At 34.5% G+C, this 20,349-nt stretch overlaps 1 protein-coding gene across 1 annotated transcript in view; it reads left to right on the top strand.

The window, feature by feature from the left end:
* Positions 1 to 18,769, top strand: part of LOC144968461 (uncharacterized) — a 44,966-nt gene extending 26,197 nt beyond the window's left edge. Inside the window, exons 3-6 of the mRNA XM_078906855.1 lie at positions 1,990 to 2,049; positions 13,726 to 13,792; positions 15,507 to 15,700; positions 16,895 to 18,769. Coding sequence (XP_078762981.1) covers positions 1,990 to 2,049; positions 13,726 to 13,792; positions 15,507 to 15,700; positions 16,895 to 17,208 — 635 coding nt within the window. The 3' untranslated portion in view covers positions 17,209 to 18,769. The remainder of the gene's footprint in view (positions 1 to 1,989; positions 2,050 to 13,725; positions 13,793 to 15,506; positions 15,701 to 16,894) is intronic.
* The last annotated feature ends 1,580 nt before the right edge of the window (positions 18,770 to 20,349 follow it).

Below are 20,349 nucleotides of genomic sequence, written 5' to 3'. Positions count from 1 at the left end.
TGGTCGTTGAACATCTTTGTCATTTAAATCTATGGTTCTTATGAGATCAGTTCAACAAGGATTGTGGTAGAGTTTGATTTATAGATTGATGAATGAAAATGCCCGTATATATAGAGTATTTATTTCCACATTCTAACTTTCTTTTGGGGCGGTTTGGCTCTAATTATTAGAAAAATTCTTTAAAAAATCGATTTTGATTTTGAAATAAACCACTATTTTATTATCTTAGAAATAATATTATTGAAATGCAATTTCTCAAAATGTACTATAAAAGTACGGGAAAAAACACGATTAAAAAATATCATTTTCTAGGGGCATAGGATACTGTGTCAAATACTTATAAGATCTATATCATTGAATTGTCTGAAAGTATGTAAAGTTATCACGGAGATTGTGTATAATGTTACCATTGAGAGATGTTATTGGCAGGGTATGTGTATTTCGCTTTTAATCCAAATTTTTTAACATTAATTTTATCATAAAATTTTGATTCGCAACTTCAAGATGTTCCAATGCAGATCCCATAAATTAAAGCTGTAAAATCTCTCTATGGTGACACAAAATGCTACAATGTTGATAAGAGGGAAAAATAAGTTATTCCTTTATTAGTAGAATAATAATAAACAACTTACTCAACCCTGCCGGTTTCACCTGAATCCTTTAAATTTTCTTTGGTCAAACCGCCCCCTCCCCCCCCCCCCCCCCCCCCCCCACTGGAGCTAAAATGAAAACCGAACATCGTCAGACGATCTAACCACAATCAAACGATCCTAAAATAGCATGTAGTGCAGTGGTTGAGCCGAAACTCCTTAATAAAGACTTATAAATAGCTTAAATAGCAACTTCCTTCCACACCTTGCAAAACATAACAAAGAACGGGATACTTACGTTTTGTGAGAAATATCTCGATGTAAACACGATTCTTTGACTTCTCCTAGATTGCACTCATTGAAACGGCAGGAAAAACGTCACACGAGACGTCTGCTTAGTTACTAGAAATATGCACCGGGAAAAAAAAAAACAAAAAAAAACAAAAGGAAATTAGACATCGAGTCGGGAAGCGTCCGGTTTGACCCGTGTCCGGTTTGACCTGAATCTACTCTTATGTGTGGAAAGATTTGCCACAAGATTGTAATACTTTTTGATGCCAGACCCCCGAATTAGGACGCGAAATGGATATCAACACAAATAGTTTATTTTCACACCAAAAATGTTGTTTTTTTATCCTACAGAGTGATTCAAACCGACCGATATAGGTTATTGATTTTTTTTAGAAAAGACCCAAATCGGCCCTTAAAGCGCTTCCATATCGTTGATAGTCGTTGATACAATCCATTTTCATTTCATACAACATAAGTCACCTGTTGTCGCTTTTTTTTTTTTTTTACAATGTTCAGTACTGCGTAGAACCAGGTATTCATTTACACGCAAATTTAATGTAAATTGGATTCAATAGTCTGATGTCACGTCGCCCAGCAACGGCGAGCAGCGTGGTTTTAAACAAAGAAAATGGTTACTTTTTATTCTTCATGCTGGCTAGAACTTTTCATTTGTCATGTGGTCAGAATGTATAAAAGTCAAAACATGATCATATTTATAATGTTTTTGGGTTGTTTTTTTTTTTTTTTGTTTTTTTTTTGGTGGTTATTTTTATTTTCATTCATTTTCTTTTTTTTTTTTTTGTGCGTTGTTGTTTTATTTTGTTTTGTTTGCTTTTTTCTTCTTGTTTTGTTTTGTTCTGTTCTGTTTGTGTCATGTGTCTGTTTTCTTTCTGATTTCTACTTGGATATTTTGAGGCGACACTTTCGCTTGTTTATTTTTATTTTTTTTTTTTTTTTTTTTTTTTGTTTTTTTTTGTTTTGCTTTTTAAGAATTTTATTTTATCCATTAAGAATAATATTCAGGGTAGCCTACATTACAAGGTATCCACAGTTTACCCTTTTTGAATGACGTCCCCTTGTTTCTTTGTTTGTTTCTTTTTTCCCCCAGCGTGTTCCCCATGCCCAAAGTCCGACAGTGATGGTGCTTCTGCGGGGGTCATACTTGGATGTGAGTATTATACTGACAAAGGAGTTAAAATAACTTGGGGAAATTGTTTTCATTAATCGTACTTGAATACCAGAGTATGTGTCCGATATGGGCGTTTGTGTATTTTTTGCATGTTTATCTGTATGTGTCTATGTGTGTGTGTGTGTGTGTGTGTGTGTGTACGTGTGTGTGTGTTTCTGTGTGTGTATGTGCTTATATTTATTTGTGTGTTTGTGTAACTGGGTATGCGGAAACGTATTTCATTATAAATGTTTTCAGTCACTTAAGATTTTATTTCTAGTTTAAAATTAAAACGACAAATCGAATTATTTGGACAGTTCAATAAAGGTTTGTGTTGGTATAGATAGTTCGAAGATGACGTAACTCAGGTCTTTGTTATTGTTTTTTGCCATCCGCGTTTATGAGTAATGCTCACTGAACTGTATTAACCTGACTATAAACGTTCATGGATACACACAGTTTTGTGTGTTGGTCCGTTATACTTCCGGATGGCAATGTTATGAGCTTCTTAGCCAAGCGCATACTATATATAGACACCTAGATAACCACGCCTCTCGGACACATCGCCATAATGTAAACAATGCCAGTGATTATTGGTAAACATAGCGAGCCACACAGGTTTTACTGTCGACGGGATGTGGCTAAGTAAAATACCCATTGTTCTACCGCTTGACCAATAGATAGTATGCAGATGACGTCACTCAGGCCTTTGTTATTGTTTTTGCCATCCGCGTTTGTGAGTTGTTCTCACTAAACTGTATTAACCAGACTATAAAAGTTCATGGTTACACAGAGTTTGTGTGTTGGTCCGTTATACTTCCGGATGGCAATGTTGTGAACTCCTTGGCCAAGCGCATTCTATCTATAGAACCAGCATAGTAAACTTTGTGTAAACGTAAACATTTATCATATAGATAGAATGCGCTTGGCAAAGGAGTTCACAACATTGCCATCCGGAAGTATAGCGGATCAACACACAAAACTCTGTGTAACCATGAACTTTTATAGTCTGGTTAATACAGTTTAGTGAGAACAACTCACAAACGCGGATGGCAAAAAACAATAACAAAGGCCTGAGTGACGTCATCTTCGTTCTATCTATAATCGAGAAAATTGTGTGATAACTAGTCAACCATCTGGTGGTCTAAAAACAATAATAACGACCAGAAAGAGGTCGATTTCATTCACGTTCTTGTTTATATAGATAGAATGCGCTTGGCCAAGGAGTTCACAACATTGCCATCCGGAAGTATAAAGGACCAACACACAAACTCTGTGTAACCATGAACTTTTATAGTCTGGTTAATACAGTTTAGTGAGAACAACTCACAAACACGGATGGCAAAAACAATAACAAAGGCCTGAGTGACGTCATCTGCATACTATCTATACAACTAAAAACGTGTGAAGGTGTGTCACAAATTCCATGTTTTGATTGGTCAAAAATCTACTGGTTATTGTCATTATATAGATAGTATGCAGATGACGTCACTCAGGCCTTTGTTATTGTTTTTGCCATCCGCGTTTGTGAGTTGTTCTCACTAAACTGTATTAACCAGACTATAAAAGTTCATGGTTACACAGAGTTTGTGTGTTGGTCCGTTACACTTCCGGATGGCAATGTTGTGAACTCCTTGGCCAAGCGCATTCTATCTATACCAGTGGCTTAGGAAAATTGTCCCCTGTTTGGAGGTCTCCCACCTCTGTATTATTTTACCTAAAATGTTGAAATTATCTCGGTTAAAAAAAAATATAATATTTAGAATTATAAAAAGTACATGCGAATTGAGTAAATTCTAATTACTTAACACAACAATCAAAGACATGATGTTTTGGCAGAAAATAAAATTGTTTGTGAAGAGGTCACTAGTTTGCAAGAAGAGGGATTCTCCATTTTCTTCCCCGTCTGCGTCAAGTTGTTGAAAACAAAGGCAGTGCCATAACAATGCATTTTAGATAAATAAATACATTGCATTTAATAAAATATGTATTGGCATGAATTGGAAACAATTTATTTTTTCTTTTATTCAATATTCACTTAACTTGATTTTCTAATCAATAAGATGGATTGCATGTCCAACACCCACCATAATCAAATAATTGAAACAAAAAGAGACACATTTGTAAAAATACAAAAATTTGCCTATTTTACCTTGGCCATTTAAGACACTTAAATAACACTCTAATATGTTTTAATTACTTGAAATTTAGCATAATAAAAGATTTTATATAATTTTTTTAAAATTCTGTAACAATTGCAGCAATGGATCTTAAGTAGAATAGACACACTAAACTGTCAAATAGGGGACAGTTTTTCTGAGCCATCCGGTAAGTTTTTATTTTAATAAAAGCACTACCCATGTCTATTAAATGACTTAAATAAATGACATTCTTCCCAATCAACAGCTAGTAACTCCTACATGAATTATGTCTACATTAGGTAAAGTCAAAAAGGGTGATATTTACTTTATGATTTTGCGTCTCGTTCAGAAATGTGATTACTAGTTAAGGCTTCGAACAAGAGAATGCACATGACCAACAGTAAAATGATAAACAAATAGTCGTAAAGTCTTTTATAGTATAGGCTCACCTCAATGACGCACACAATTCCAAGAACGAAATAATCACCTCTCTTTCAGTTCCAAGACCAATTCCGCAATCAAGTATTATTTAAATGCAAACAACGGGACACGTTGCCAGATAGAGGAATAGAAAAACTCGACATTGACGTACTTGAGTAGATCTCTTTAGCGGGATATGTTTACTCAATAAGATAAAGTTTATCGAGAAAATCACTTATTGTGCAAATAGAGAGACGTGATATTCCGAACACAAGCCACCAAAAGTAGAATAAAAAATGTTTTTAAAACAGAAAGAGAGATCTACGTTATTGCAATTATTGTATAGTGATAAATCCATTGTGCCTTAAGCGGACCGACGTATATTACAATTGCGGTTTAATCCTAGTTTAATCCGATTACGTAACCAAATTATATTGTTGTTTGCCAACAGATGTTTGACTGAGAGATGGGTCTCGGCGCTGAAATCAAAGTATACGGAAAAAAAAACAAAAAACAATGCTCACTATGCGGATCACCAGAATTTAGAATAAACTATCTAAAGTGTGGACAGAAGCCGGAAATGACAACAAATTTTGAAGTGTTCATGCTAAAATCGTGGTTCTTCATTTTTAAAATTTACTTTCAAAGTTATTGTAGGATGTTAAAACTGTGAGAAATAAATAAATAGGTCACAATGACATGCAAAACGCCTAATTTAATTATAAGATGTTTGTTTCTTGGTCATGTCTAAATCAAACTTTCAACGGGCAGGATTTTGTTGGTTATAGCTTGGATGTCTTAGTTTCAAAATTTTGATTTTAGACACTTCTCATTTTGGATTTTGGTTGCATTATTTTTCCCTTGGCTTTTTACCCAGTGGTTGTTGATATAATTCAGATCCAGTGACGCTATATGCTTGGACAATATCAGGACATCCTACACACAAAAAAAGCTAACACCGTTATGTTCCACAATCGCTCAGAGACTCGTAAGCCGCCATTTTGTTTTGTCTTTTATACAACACGCTAAAAAATGTCTGTCACTATGTATGATACACCTCCACGATGAGCTCAATTCTTTGTACTTTTATCCTCTTTTTTTTTCATTCACACATTTCAACCATTAAAAAGTCCCAAACTGAAATGAACATGAATTATTATCAATTTCTGATGCTCTTTCAGCATGCATGCAGCTTGTCAAGCATAATAGAAGCGTCATGCCCGTTAACATTAAAATATATTATGGCTGACAAAATACTTTCAGATCCTTTCTATGAATGTGATTTTTAAAAAAAAATCATTTTAGCGTGTTCGTTGCACGGCCAATTATTAGCTAAAATGGAGACAATAGGTCTAATTAATTTAACAGTTGATTTTTCTAATCTTTTTGCTCTTTGATTTTCCAGTTTTTCAATTCGAGGTATTTGGTTCACGAGAATTATCCTCGAGTTAGATCTAAATGTGACATTAAGTATGGTTGTGTGACTGTGATCTTCAATTTTCATAATGATTAAATTGGGGAAAACGGACACGAACACAGTCTGTAATTTGTCGTTGGAAATGAGTTTTGTCACCACAGCGGAAGCAAAGATAATGTTTTCCTCCGCGATGGCTTTTAAACATGTTCAAACTTTTTTGAAATTATTGTGTACAACGGGTCAATTAAACAAAATTTGACGGTATCCCAATTTCATTAATCCGATATGGAACCCCCCCCCCCCCCCCCCCCCCCCCACCGTCATGTGACCAGGATACCCAGGAATCTGAGCAGACGTTGATCGTGACATAGGGAGTCATCAAACGACATGTCACGTGATAGGACCATGCAGCGGGAGTGGCGTCCGGTTACGATATCCACGCAACGAAAGCATCTGTCACGATGGGATTTCCTATATTATTACTTTATCAAGCAATCCAGCTTAGTTTAATAGTGGTAGATTACCAACATTAAAAGAATGATAGCAGACTTATACAAAGCACTTGAACTTATTAGTACTTAAGACACCCCCCCCCCCCCCCTGGAAATCCGACAAATTAGAAAATTTGCATACGGATAGAGTTTTGAAAGAAATTTTTACGTTCCCCATTTAAAGAGCAAATTATTTTTTAATATTTGATATTTCATTATTCATAATTTTGATGTCCTTTAAAAAACCCCGTCATCGTTTTTTTTCCCCCCAAAAGTTTAAAGACTTGATAAGTATGGCAGTGATGCCAATAAATAAACAAAGACAACAATATTATTTGGCGTCATAACACTAGCAGATCTACAAATTTTATTCTTTTCTGGAGATAATCTCTGTTTTTTGGGGTTTTACGGCAATTGTAACACTTTCGGGTCATTTCAGCGCCTGTTAAAAAAAGGAGATTATAGGAGAAAGGTTGTAGGTCTGAAGTTAAATGCGCTAATGAAAAAAGTAAGCCATGACAAAGGGGATTGTTTAATGACGATTCCATGCGCAATCCATAAATGTGACAATCTCTCTCATGTTCGCAACTGAAAAGAAACTAGTCCTGATTTTATACGGATTGATAGAAATATAAGATTCGTTTAGTCCTGCATTTGAAATTTCGATTAAGTTTCCATTGCCGCTACGAGACCTGGTGAGCGCGCATTGGGAACGAGTTCGAAATTTCAAATTAAGAGTTCAAAAATCTTATTATGATACCCTTCTAATGACATCACTTTAATTACATTATTTCTTCTCAAAATGTGTTCCTTTTTTACAATAACTGGTTCTCAAATTTAACGATTTGACATAAAGAATAAGAATTGTCATTGTCGTCATGATAGCATTACGCTAGCCGGAGAGAAAATTCTTACAATACAATACCTAATAAGAGCTAAATTAGGCCAATAGTGTGACCTTTGGTGCTCTTCACAGTGATAAGAAAACTGCTACGCATTAGTATGTCATAAAGTACAGGATATCAGTTTTAAAATTAACATAAATTACTCATCGAATTCAAACTTAAGGTGAATCAATCCTTATCAACAAAGCTCTTTAAAACGTTGACATTCCTCGCAATTCTTGAATAGGCGTGGAGAGAGTTCCAATATCTACGGTTCTGAAAATTAAAGAGTGGACACGTATTGATCGAAGACCGGTCTTTGAAGATTTTGAAGACCCCACCTCTTGTTGACGTCAAAACTGCATATTTGAAGCACTCTCTGGAATCCAAGTTGTCAATATTGTAAATTTGAATTAGATCACCTTTTAAGTCTTCTGTACTTTAAAGAAGGAAGTGAAAGGCTTTCCAATCTTTTCTTATAAGACAGATAATACAATTCAGCGACAGTCTTAGTGACCCACCTTTGGGCGTTCTCCACGCTATGAACTGTCTTTTAATCGTCGGGCTCCATATGCAATTGGCATACTCCAAAGTGGGTCTCACTAAAGTCCTAAATAATGTTAAAAACATAGTACAATCGAAATGAGAGAAACTTCGTTTTATTATTGCAACCAATTTATTTGTTCCTTTAATTATATCATAAATATGTAGATCAAAAATGAGAGTGGGATCAAATGTCACAACAACGTCCTTCTCTAAACACACTTAATTAAATAATCATGTTCTTCATCAGTGAAATAGGTATTTTTAGGATTATATTCTCCAATGTGTAAATCGTGACATTTTGAAATATAATTAAATTTCAACGTCCAATCCGTTGTTTTAGTGTCTCGTATTTTTCTTTTTAAATATTATTCTAAAATTGGGGTTTCCCACAAACCAAATGGGTAAATAATGAATAATAAAGACCTTTTCGAGTTCAGATCCCTTTGTCGGTTAATTAATACAAATATAAATGCATCACGCCATTTACTTGAATAATTGTTGGGGCTTTTCATTTTTTGATTAAGAAAAAATTAAACTCAAATAATTTATTGACAATTTTGGCCCATGCCATTAACAGGAGTCTAAAATGATTAACTTTAGTTGGTAGAACGATTTTTTTTCCTAAGATCACTAATAACAAATTATTGGTAGGTCTATAGGGCATCCAGAATTCCAGCGGTTAAACCACTTGCTTGACTCACGCTAAAGCGTTTAAATCCGCGTAGGGGGTATTTTTTTTTTTTTTATTGCTTTTTTTCCCTGTCCACCCAGGAGTGTGATCAGGTTAATGAGTCAATCAAAATCTGTACAAAATTACATCTCGATGCTTCCATTTTCTTATCCAAAATTTGTAAGCCGTTGTTACTGCATTGTTCACAGTATAAAATCGTAATAATAAACTCTGGCTCGTGGTCCTTTTGGGTCTGAAGAACTACTCTTTATTGTACTATATTAGCCCGTTTCCTGCCGGGCTATGGAAAAACACGTATTTAAAAATTTGATCAGAAAATTCGTCCTTCAAATATCGATCGATTTAAAATGATCCCCATCTTGGCTTAAACTCTCAAACTTAGGACCTCGCCAAAGATGAGGGTCATTTTAATCGATCGATATCTGAAGGACGATTTTTCTGTCCAAATTTGTAAATACGTGGGGATTTTTTTTGAGTTCGTCAGTTAACTGGTTAATTGTGTCAGGAACTTTCTTCTATTTAAAAAAAAAACAAACTAGTGGAGAACCCGCAATTTTTGCAGGGAAATAAAGGCTATTACAAACAGGCACTCGTATATTTTACTTATATTTAGGAAATTATCAGAGATCGAGACGAATCTTATGAGCCATCAACGATCAAAATCGGTTAGACCCCTAGGTATGAAGTGTGAAGGTGCGCGCAAATAAATTTGGCATTAGGACGGCCGGCTAGATGGCGATTCGCAACGTCAAATGTCCGATTATTCATATTGCCTGACGGACGCCTTTTTAAAATTTAATTAAATTTTTTTTTTAATAGTTAAAAAACAAAACAAAACAAAACAGACACTCTTTTTACCTATAATGAGGATCGCATTAAAAAAAATATATTAACGAAGACAGTATCAAAATTGTGAATATTGGCAAATAATTTGAAGATTGCTAATTAAATTGACAAATAAAATATGTTTTAATAAAGATTTATATTTTTCAAATAAAAATGTAATTTTTAATGCTGAATCACTGTACTTTTAACAGTTCAAAACTTACAAAATATATATTTTAAAAATTAAATAAGGGAGCTACCTCCCTTAACTTTTTATGTGTCTAGTGACATCGATGAGTTTATTTATGGAGAAGCCGCAAAATTTGGGAGAAATAAAGTCTATTACGAACAGTTATTATGCTACTGTACTGAGGAAATTAACATAAATCGAGACGAATCTTTTGAGCCATCAACATTGTTCGATCCTGTAAGCAGACCGGTCAAATTATGATTTCCTAGGCCAAGGTCAAATTACGTATCAAGCATTTCGGGCTGGTGGTATGCCGAGTTGTTGGAATAACTGATAGCCACCTCGTTACTATATTTGATATAATCCGTGCTTTTTACCAAATTAAGTTAGCGCATGGCCGTCTATAGACGATCATGAGTTAGCGACATGGAAGTCTCAGGTTGGAGACATTTTTCCTTTGTCAGTATTGAGTCATCTTAATTTGTCAACAATAATGTCTCAAACTTAAAAACGTCTTTGAAGTCTCGGGTTCGAAACGTTTTTAGATATTTTAAGTAATAGATTTCTTGACAAAAAGATTATAAATATGTTTTCTCGGTGTATTGCAGTATTTACCCGGGGAGAGGGGTGGGGTAGGGACTTATTAGAGAGGTTTTTATTATGTCATATTTAATCTTGAGTTGTCCATGTCATCTTGAACACGATTTATCAGTTCATGCTGAAAGATATGTTTGAAAGGTCGTAATATACTTGGCAGTTAATATAATCGGGACAAAAAATGAAGAATGCGGAAGGTCCTGGACACGAAGCCAATATCCTGGAACGTCAATCCGATGATTTCCCTAAAAGAAGAAGGGGGAAAAAATAAATAAATAAATAAATAATGATAATTAAAAAATTATATATATATATATATATATATATATATATATATATATATAATATATATATTATATATATATAATATAATACACATACACATATAATATATAAGCACGATTCATCAATTAAGGGGTACCTAGCTGGCTGTCTCGCATGCGGAAAGAAAAGTTTGTTGTGGTCAAAATCTTGCATAAAATCAAAATAGGGATGACACTTGTATGTAAATCTATTTTTTAATGAAACCATAGCTACAAAATCTTTAAAATGAAATAAATACAGTAAAATGTTCAATCCTGTATCATATTTATTCTGTACAAAGAGAGAAGGAGGCAAATTTCGATGAGTGACGTGTTGACGCCATCGGTTGCTACCTTCGGTTAGAGAACCCGGCATTTAGTGACCGACTGACATAATCGGATAGAGTAATCATCACTAAGTTGGCAAATTATCTGGTCAAATATATTAGATATTTCTCAGTTTTTAAAAGAAATGTTTGTTTTAAAATTAATGAGAGGAACCACTACATGTCATCGGTCCAATGCAAGTACTCACATCTAATTGTCATATTCGTTTTACGGAAGTTAAACCTATAACCAACGTGCTAAAATTGATGGCGTCTGTTTTCAATGAAATAGTGACGAAACATTTTTTTTGGAGCAAATCAGCGCGTTGTTTAATCAAACTAATAACCATCTTCATATCAATTGTAAACGCCATGCAAGATTTGGTGGCGATTGGTTTGTTGGATCTGGAGCCTTAGTCGAACAGAAATCGGATTTGCCAAATATAGAGCAGTATAATTAGGTGCCCCAAACGTAAACAATAACAAGTTGCTTGTGATTTTCGTTAGGGGCCGGAAAAATTTACGCACAATATAGGTCTCCCAATTTTGTAGTTTGAGTTGTAGGCAATACACTTTCAGTATTGAAAATATGTTTACATAAAATCTAACAGTTGCAGAAATAATAGTATAAGACTAAATTATTCTGAAAATCAGGCTCCGAATAATTCTCGTTTTGTTCACACCTGCGCAATAATTTGCTGTGGTCTAAAAATAGATAGACTGTAACTTTTGATAAATTTTACGTTTTGTTCCATAAAATATCCATATCTAGACATTATTTGATGCATGATCGAGTATTTATGAATATGTGTTTCTTTTGCCACCTAACAGCCAAATTTTAAAGGTTATTTTTTTCTATAATTTACATTGGAACGTGAGCTGTCAAGACAGGAACATGTGGTTTGCCATGTGCTTCTCGACCTTTGTTTACGTTTGGGGCACCTAATTTTACTGCTCTATATAAAAAGATACATATATATATATATATATATATATATATATATATATATATATATATATATATATATTATACGACATTGTTTGGAGTAATTTGTGTGGTGTCTGGATAAACCTGTCGGATGTCGGAAAACTTTGAATCAGATATTATAACGTATTCGAATAGAGGATTTTTTTTCTGGACAAAATGCAGTTTGAATTTTGGAAGTACCATGGGGGGGGGGGGGGGGGGGGGGGGGGTCAAAAGTTAAGGAACGCAGAAAACCGCGTTTGAAGACAAGACATACATATTTATTAAAATTGTTTAAAATACTGTGACATAATTATCATCACAACAGCACTTGCACACCGCGTTAATTTAATACTCAAAAACAAAATAATGAAGCCCTTGTGTAACACAGACCAGAGATTATGACTTTATATATCCCCTTTTCTTTTCTTTTTTATTGCTTGACTACGAGGAGGAGGAAGTTCGTGTAAGGCTTCATCCTCGCCAGCCGATTGCTCTCTCAGTACTGTTAGTTACAATGTCGTTCGTGATTCTATTTTCGTTTTCAGATATTGATACTGACTTTAAGATATATTATATTATTGTAAATTATAATAAAATTGAAAGAAAAATGCGTTAGTCGCATGATTTTATTTATGTCACAATATTTCACACAGGACAGTAAATGGACTATTACTTATCGTGTCATTTGTTTTGTTTATAACTATGCACATTCGTTTACTGACTCAATAGAAACTTCTATTCATAGGCAATTACTTGCATTTCAAAGAGATGAAAAAAAAATACAAAAAGAGTGATATTTAATTTGTTGGGGTTTGGTAAAAAATTGGGTTCTCTGGGCTGAATTGAAATCCTCTACCTTAGATGCAGATGTGGGTCAATTTTAAAGGTTTGGAGGTATGTATTTCTCTTCGAAAGAGGTCAGACAAAATGTAATTATTCATAAGCTTCGAATTGTAAAAATCCTTTTGTGAGAAAGCTGTTGGGTGGATAATAAAAACAATGAAGTGAAAAAAACGAAAATCATGCAGGGCACGATTTTTCATCTCTATTCGCTCGTAATCTCAAAACTAACTCGTGCGACATCCAACGTATTCTGCCAAATCAGCACACAACTTTGTATAATTTACTCGAATTTCCGTACTTTGGACCCTTATTTTATAATGTCTCAATTAGGATGCGTTGAGTTCATCGAGATTATTTTGTTATCTATTTGAAGTGGGATCCTCTCGAGGAAAGTTTTTTTCTCTCCTTTAAATACAAAACAATTAAGTTAAAATTGACGTGGCTCAGATTGTTAATTTATATCCTGACAATAAAGTCACGATGTATTGTCACCAATCAGCAAAAGAGCTGTTGTTAGAAGTGCTCAAGGAAACACGTTTTTATCCCTTTGGTCGAATTATTCTGACACATTCAACTCGTTTAACCAGTTAACTGCCGTCCTCTGAAACACGCGTTTTTAAAAATTTGGCCAGAAAACTCGTCCTTCAAATATTGATCGATTTAAATGACCCTCGTCTTGGCAAAAGTTCTCAAACCTGGGACCTCTAGTAGGGCCTATTATGTTCACTCCAACTTGTCATCGTTTTGTGACGAATGTTTGATTTCATACTGGTAGAGCATAAAAATCTCCTTTTTGTGTGATTGTGTGTATGTGTTTATGTGTGTGTGTGTTTATGTATGTGTGTGTGTGTGTGTGTGTGTGTGTGTGTGTGGACGGGGAGGGGGGGGGGAGGGGGGGGGGGAGAAGTGGAGTTTTATTATATTGTCATTGAAGTTAGTTTTATTTTTTAAATTTTATTTATTCATTTTTTCTTTATTTATTTATTTTTGGTACATTCAGTTTGATTTGATCACTTCCATCTTCTATCAACAGCCGCCATAGCCGGAGCCATTGTAGGGGGAGTGGTTACTGCAGCTTTGATGACCTATCTACGAAATAGGTACGACTATTATTATTATTATTATTATTATTATTATTATTATTATTATTATTATTATTATTATTATTATTATTATTATTATTATTATTATTATTATTATTATTATTATCTACAAATCCCTGAGCACGAACAGTCCCTCCTATATTAAAGACCTTCTAAACATATATGTCCCCAATAGAAACTTGAGGTCAAGCAATGACCAATCAATCCTTGTCAAACCTAAGCCATTGCGTAAAATAGGTGAACAGTCTTTTCAATTTTCCCCCCCCCCCCCCCCCCCCCCCCCCCCCCCCCATTTTTGGAACTCTCTCGATCTCCCATCACACGTGAGATGCTCGGATTCGTTGACAACGTTCAAATCTCGCTTAAAGTTTTATCTTTCTACGTCATAATGTTGCAATATTATTTTCATATTTTGTTGTTGTTAAATTGAATTCGTATCACGTTTCCTTCACACTTGTCTCACTGTAATATGTTTTGTTTTATATCACTGTAAAGCGCTTAGAGCCTGTGACAACGGGGTAAAGCGCTATATAAATGCCATTTATTATTATTATTTATTATTATTATTATTATTATTATTGTTGTTGTTGTTATCATCATCATCATCATCATCATCATCATCGTCTTCATCATCATCATCATCATCATCATCATCATCATCATCATCATCATCATCACCATCATCATTATTATTTTTATTATTATTATTATTATTAATCATCTTAATCATCATCGTCATCATCATCATCATTATTTTATTATTATTATTATTATTATTATTATTATTATTATTATTATTATTATTATTATTATTATTATGATTATTACTGCAGCTTTTTTGTATTGTTGTTGTCCTCTGATAAAGACTGAACCATAGTCAGTTTTTCTTTTGTTTGTAAATTGTACAAGACAAGCCGTTCCTACTCTTTTTACACAAGTTGGTCGTCATAAACACTATATATTTATTGAATTTTTTAATTTTTTTTTTTACATATTGTGTGACAAAGGTATCAAAGTATTTTCCGACAGATATACACGACCCAGCTACCCAATCACTGCTGGGTGATCCGAAGGGGTTAGAAAAAATCTCCACTGCACCCGGGATCGATTACGGTCCCTTTGTGTGTGAAGCGAGTGCTCTCCAACTGATCTATGGGGCCTCCCATGCCGGTTTTTTATTTTATTTTAAAGTAAACATGACTGGAAATGTTAATTGTTTAATATTAAATCCATTTAAGAGTCTACTATTTTTTTTTTTTTTTTTTTTTGTCTTCATTACGTCAAGTTAATTTAAATCAACTTTTATATTATTGAATATAAATCGAATTTCAGCATCTTAATCACTCCGGCATAATAATCGTGCGGCTATGTGGTATGACACTCGCCTTCGTATCGGAAGGTCCTGGATTTGAATCCCGCTCTGAGTGGCGCATCTACTTGAATTATTGGAGAAGGCTCTTTACTCACATTCTCTCACCGTTCTCATGTGTAAAATTAGTACATGGCCGTTAACAGCGTCTCCGTTGGAAAAAAAAAAAGTTGTAATATAGCCTAATATTATTATAAGCGTTATGTCTCGTCCTACATGTTAAATATTGCTGTTGGCTTGAGACCCCATTTAAAGCGCTTTGAGCCCTTTTTGCGACTATTGCTCTAGATAATAAATGCTCTAGTTTTGAAATGTGGGTCACGTAATACGACTCCATTCCAGATCGCAATCTCCACCTCCCAAAGACTACGATGGCAGAGATGAGCAGGTGCGATTGGACGTCAATCGTAACGATGACGTCATTCTAACAAACGGAGGAGACAAGGATGTAGAGGATCATGGGCCAGACTCACAGGTCACCAAGACCCACAAGAAATTGGAAAGACTCGTAAATAGAAACCCGTATCAAAAACCAGGTGGGCATAATTTGACGTCAAGTTTTGATTGATTGCTTTGGCATTGTTTTCTGTGCTTTGTTTTGTTTTTGTTTGTTTTGTTGTTTTTTGTTTTTTTGTTGTTGTTGTATGTTATTTTAACTTTTGTTTTTTTTTGGTTTTTTTTCAATTAGGAGATAATTAATTTATATTTTCTATTTCATTGAGAGAGAGAGAGAAGAGAGAGAGAGGAGAGAGAGAGAGAGAGAGAGAGAGAGAGGAGAGAGAGAGAGAGAGAGAGAGAGAGAGAGAGAGAAGAGAGAGAGAGAGAGAGAAGAAAGAGAGAGAGAGAGAGAGAGAGAGAGAGTCTTTTAAAATTCGTAACAACAATAGCAGTAAAAGACCATCTTATAACATCAAATGTCAATTGCAAGTCACGTTTAGCTGAATAACTCCTTTATTGGTTGGGTTCCATCTAACACCGCTCTGATTTGATTAAAATAGCGATGGATCTTTGGCTTCAATGGATCCCGAGGCTCCGTTATTTATCGATGACCTTGCCATAACTACGATTATGTTTAGGTTCATTTTAATTAAACAAAAAGACAGTGAAATTGTAAAAATTTCAACTTAATTTTTTTTTTTCAGGCATAAATACAATTTCAATCATGGAAAAAATTAAATGAATGGAAAGTATGGTCTTTTATCCTCATTTCGTATCCAGATTTCATCAATCTATTTTTATAAGTTAATGAGATATGTTTCTTTTTTTTCTGGGGACAGGTATTATTTTTTAAAGAGTTATCTCCCCTTTGCCCGGAATAGGTTGAAGTTTTTGGCTGGATTGCTCTGGCCTTTAAGGGTTAGTGTTCATAATCATGTACATAAAGTAAGAAATCGTGATTCCAAAGAAATTTAGTCTCGCCAATGTTTTAGGGATCCTAATAACTTAATTGATAAATCACTCACCACGCAAAATGGGAATGGGGTCGATCCTGTGTGAAGTCAAGATATTTTTTTTATCGGCCCTCCTTGCTACCCATTAGTCATTGAGAAGCTGGGTCAGAGAGATCGGACATAAAGTACTAGCGTCTAATTTATAGAGTATCAAGTCATTGCTATTGTCCTTTCGGTATTATAGAAAGCGGGATAAACTGTACAGCTTTATGAGTCCTATGCCTCTACTAAAGGACATTGGTTCTAAAATTCTTCCTTTCACATGTGATTTCAATACAGAGATGGCTGCTGTTCCCTTAATCCACAACACAGACGCCTCCAGCGACGTTACTTCTCATGGGGCGACAACACCTATTGGGAAAACACAAGACCAAGAGTCTAGCACAGTGGCAGGGGCGTCACCAGGCAAGTCCAAAAAGCCCCCGGCCCGCCCGCCAGTGGAGGATTCCGGTTATTTGAATGTTGGGGATAAAGGTCGTCTGGAGCAACCGTATGACTCACTAGCAATGGTTCCCGAGGAGGTGGAATATGAAAACCAGAAGCAACATGTGTATGAAGCTATTTTATCTGAAAAGGACACTTCCGATGCGTAATGCTAGTCTCTCAGTCTCTTCTTTATCTTCTCCTCACCCATACTTCTTCATATAATCCGAGTGGCTTAATCAGTGTACAGTCCACTCCAGATAATCGCAACTCAGTTAATCACAACTTTCGGTGAATCGCAAAACATTTTCCGAGAAACGGAATTAATTCTATATAAAAGTCACTTGTTAGTAGTTACGTAGTTGCAACAAACTTCGGTTGGTTGAAAGCAACAAATTTTCGATCTCAAAAAGGGGCAAATTCAAGAATTCAAACAAAATCTCATGATCCATTTTCATTATGGTGAAATCATGACAGGTTGAAGACTCGAGAGTGGGCGGGGTTTAATACTACAGTAGTGTGTCACCACTGTATTAGAGACAGAAAAGAGCGAGGCTTAATGCGATATTATGGGATTGTGGGGTCATCTGTGACCATTAGCTAGGATGCGAGGGCGCTGAGCATAGGTAGACAATGACTTGTAAGGAGAGACTGAGCGATATCCTTTGATTTGGTATATTATTGACAACTGTGTATTGTGACTAATGGGATTGGTGAGAGCTAATTGTCTCTCATCATGGCTTCTCTCTCTCTCTCTCTCTCTCTCTCTCTCTCTCTCTCTCTCTCTCTCTCTCTCTCTCTCTCTCTCTCTCTCTCTCTCTCTCTCTCTCTCTCTCTCCCTCTCCCTCTCCTATTAAGGATACGAGTAGCTGGGTTGCTAGGTCAACTTCATCATAAGACACTGGAAAATTAGCTTTATGAACCTATCAGTAATGCTATTGTAGTGCTTAGATAATTTTATTTGAAGTCTAAGTCTATTAATAATAAAAACATGCCACGATGTTTCAACATTTTTTACTATTCGTTACATGTTAAGAATCGCTCCAGCTTTAATAAGATAAACCACACTTCTTCATTATTATTTTTATCTAAAGTTTTGCTGATTTTTTAAGAAGAATTAATTATATCTTGGATTGCTTTTGCAATGTTTTAAAATGGTTTTAAACAAATGTTCTATAGTAACAATATTTTTTCTAAATTATGCCCCACTTTTTCCATTTTAAACAGCTTTACTTTGACCAAATACTTTTTCTTGCTGAAGCGTACTATTGATAGCACTAGTATCTTATTAATATTTCTATGTTGAATGGTATTCACTGGTTAATCTTAAACATTTAATGTAGATACTCTATGAAAAGTTAGCATGTTGAATGGTTTTAGCTGTTCAGTAGAAATTCATTAAAACAAGGGAGAAAGTGTATTACTCAAAAACCTGTAAGCTCACGGCAAAGACTCTTATAAGTTTATATGGGAACAAAAGGTAGACCAAGAAAAACATATTTGAATAGTTTGAACAGCTGGGTGTTAAAGAAAGAGAAGAGTAATATTAGTTTTCTGAGGTTATCTGATCAAAGAGATGAATGGCGTATCATGATCACCGATGTCTGGCACAGGCTTGGTACTTGAAGAAGAAGGGCACAGAAAGGTGTTGACATGTTCTACTACGCATTGTTAATTGACAAGGTATGGATATGTCAATGGTCCCAAGGTATGAACAAAAAAAAAAATAAAGACAACAAATCACTGAGGCCAAATCATTAATAATATGAATAAAATTGAAGTTGATGTTTGTGATAATCGGAAACTATTTTTATTACGATTGTTTCAACGTCATATAATGAACATATATTGAGTTTGAGCGTCAAAATTAAGTTGACAAATTTCAATCAACGGTAATGAAAAACTTTACTAATGAAAAGATAATTTCATACGACAATTGAATGCGACATTCAAATCCCCGCTGGTATTAAATTGAACTAACAAAGAAAACCCAATATGTTTACAACAAAATATCACACAAAAAGTTGCCTTTTGGTCTTTAATGACTTGACACCAAAACATTCCATATTGAAACTGCCACGGTATTGTAGTACCATAAATATTGATAACTGTAATTCTTGTTCTTTTTGTTTGTTTGTTTTAGGTCATATTTTCATTTTGTAATCACGAATTCCAATGTTGAAATTCAAAGCAATGTTTGTTTTGGGTGTGATTTTTTTGTTGTCTATGAATGTGTTTGTGCGTGTGTGTATGTATGTGTGTCTGTGTGTGTGTGTGTGTGTGTGTGTGTGTGTGTGTGTGAACGTATGCGAGCAAGTGTGTATAATATCATTTTTTTAAATTGATAAATTATTGATAACCGATGATGATGATGATTATAATAATAATAATTATTATTATTGTTGTTGTTGTTATTATTGATAGTATTTATTTTCATTATTGATTTTTTAAAATATTATATATTACAATATTCATTTCATTAAAAAAAATATTTATTGGGAGGAGGAAAATAGGAATTTGATAATGGCTACTAGTGAAAAACAATAGATAACTTTTGATAGTTTTTATTATTCCTTCACAATATCCAGTTGTGCCCATGAATGATTACCATTGTCAAAATTATTATGGTCCATTTTATTTATTACTGTTATTAAAGTTTATAAATATTTTTTTATGGTTGTGAAGTCATCCTTATATTTCTATTGAAAAGAATTGTAGAACGAGGAGTGCACAAGTGAGAGAATTAAATAATAAACAGAAACGTATTTTTTAAAAATCAACCTTCTCAAAAAGAATTTGAGTCACTGGAGGACCATTGAGAATGAAATTCCCCATGTCTGAAAAATCCTTATTAACGGGTCTATACAAGTAAAAAAAGAAAAAGAAAGGAAGATGTACATAATATAAGTTTCATTTAAATCCACGAGCTGTTGACGTTTTGATTCTCACTTTATCAATTCAAATGATAATGAATTTGACATAAATGGGTGGGGTTCCTGGCCTCCCATCGTGGACAGGGCGGCACTTACTGTGTCTTCTCTCTCCTTATATTATCTGTTTTCCAATTTGCTTTCTGTCTTTGTCTTGGAATAAGATTACTTGGTTTTGGCCTGGCCCTGGCTGTAGTGCTTGGCTAGGAGGGAAACAGTCAAATACATAGTTATTGTTTTGGGAGATGATATTTTTTTCCTTATAAATCATCTCTCTGTTATGTATTGTTATATTTTGAATGTATAATGTAAGCATTTGAGTGTTTTCCTCTTTGTAGGATCTTGTGCCTGTGTCAGGATGAGACATTTAGGTGATCTCAA

Source organism: Berghia stephanieae, chromosome 3 (genome assembly GCF_034508935.2).
Source record: "Berghia stephanieae isolate SIO BIC M18660-M18661 chromosome 3, UCSD_Bste_1.3, whole genome shotgun sequence".
NCBI classification, from domain to species: Eukaryota; Metazoa; Mollusca; class Gastropoda; order Nudibranchia; family Aeolidiidae; genus Berghia; species Berghia stephanieae.
This window is presented reverse-complemented; position numbering and strand designations above follow the sequence as displayed.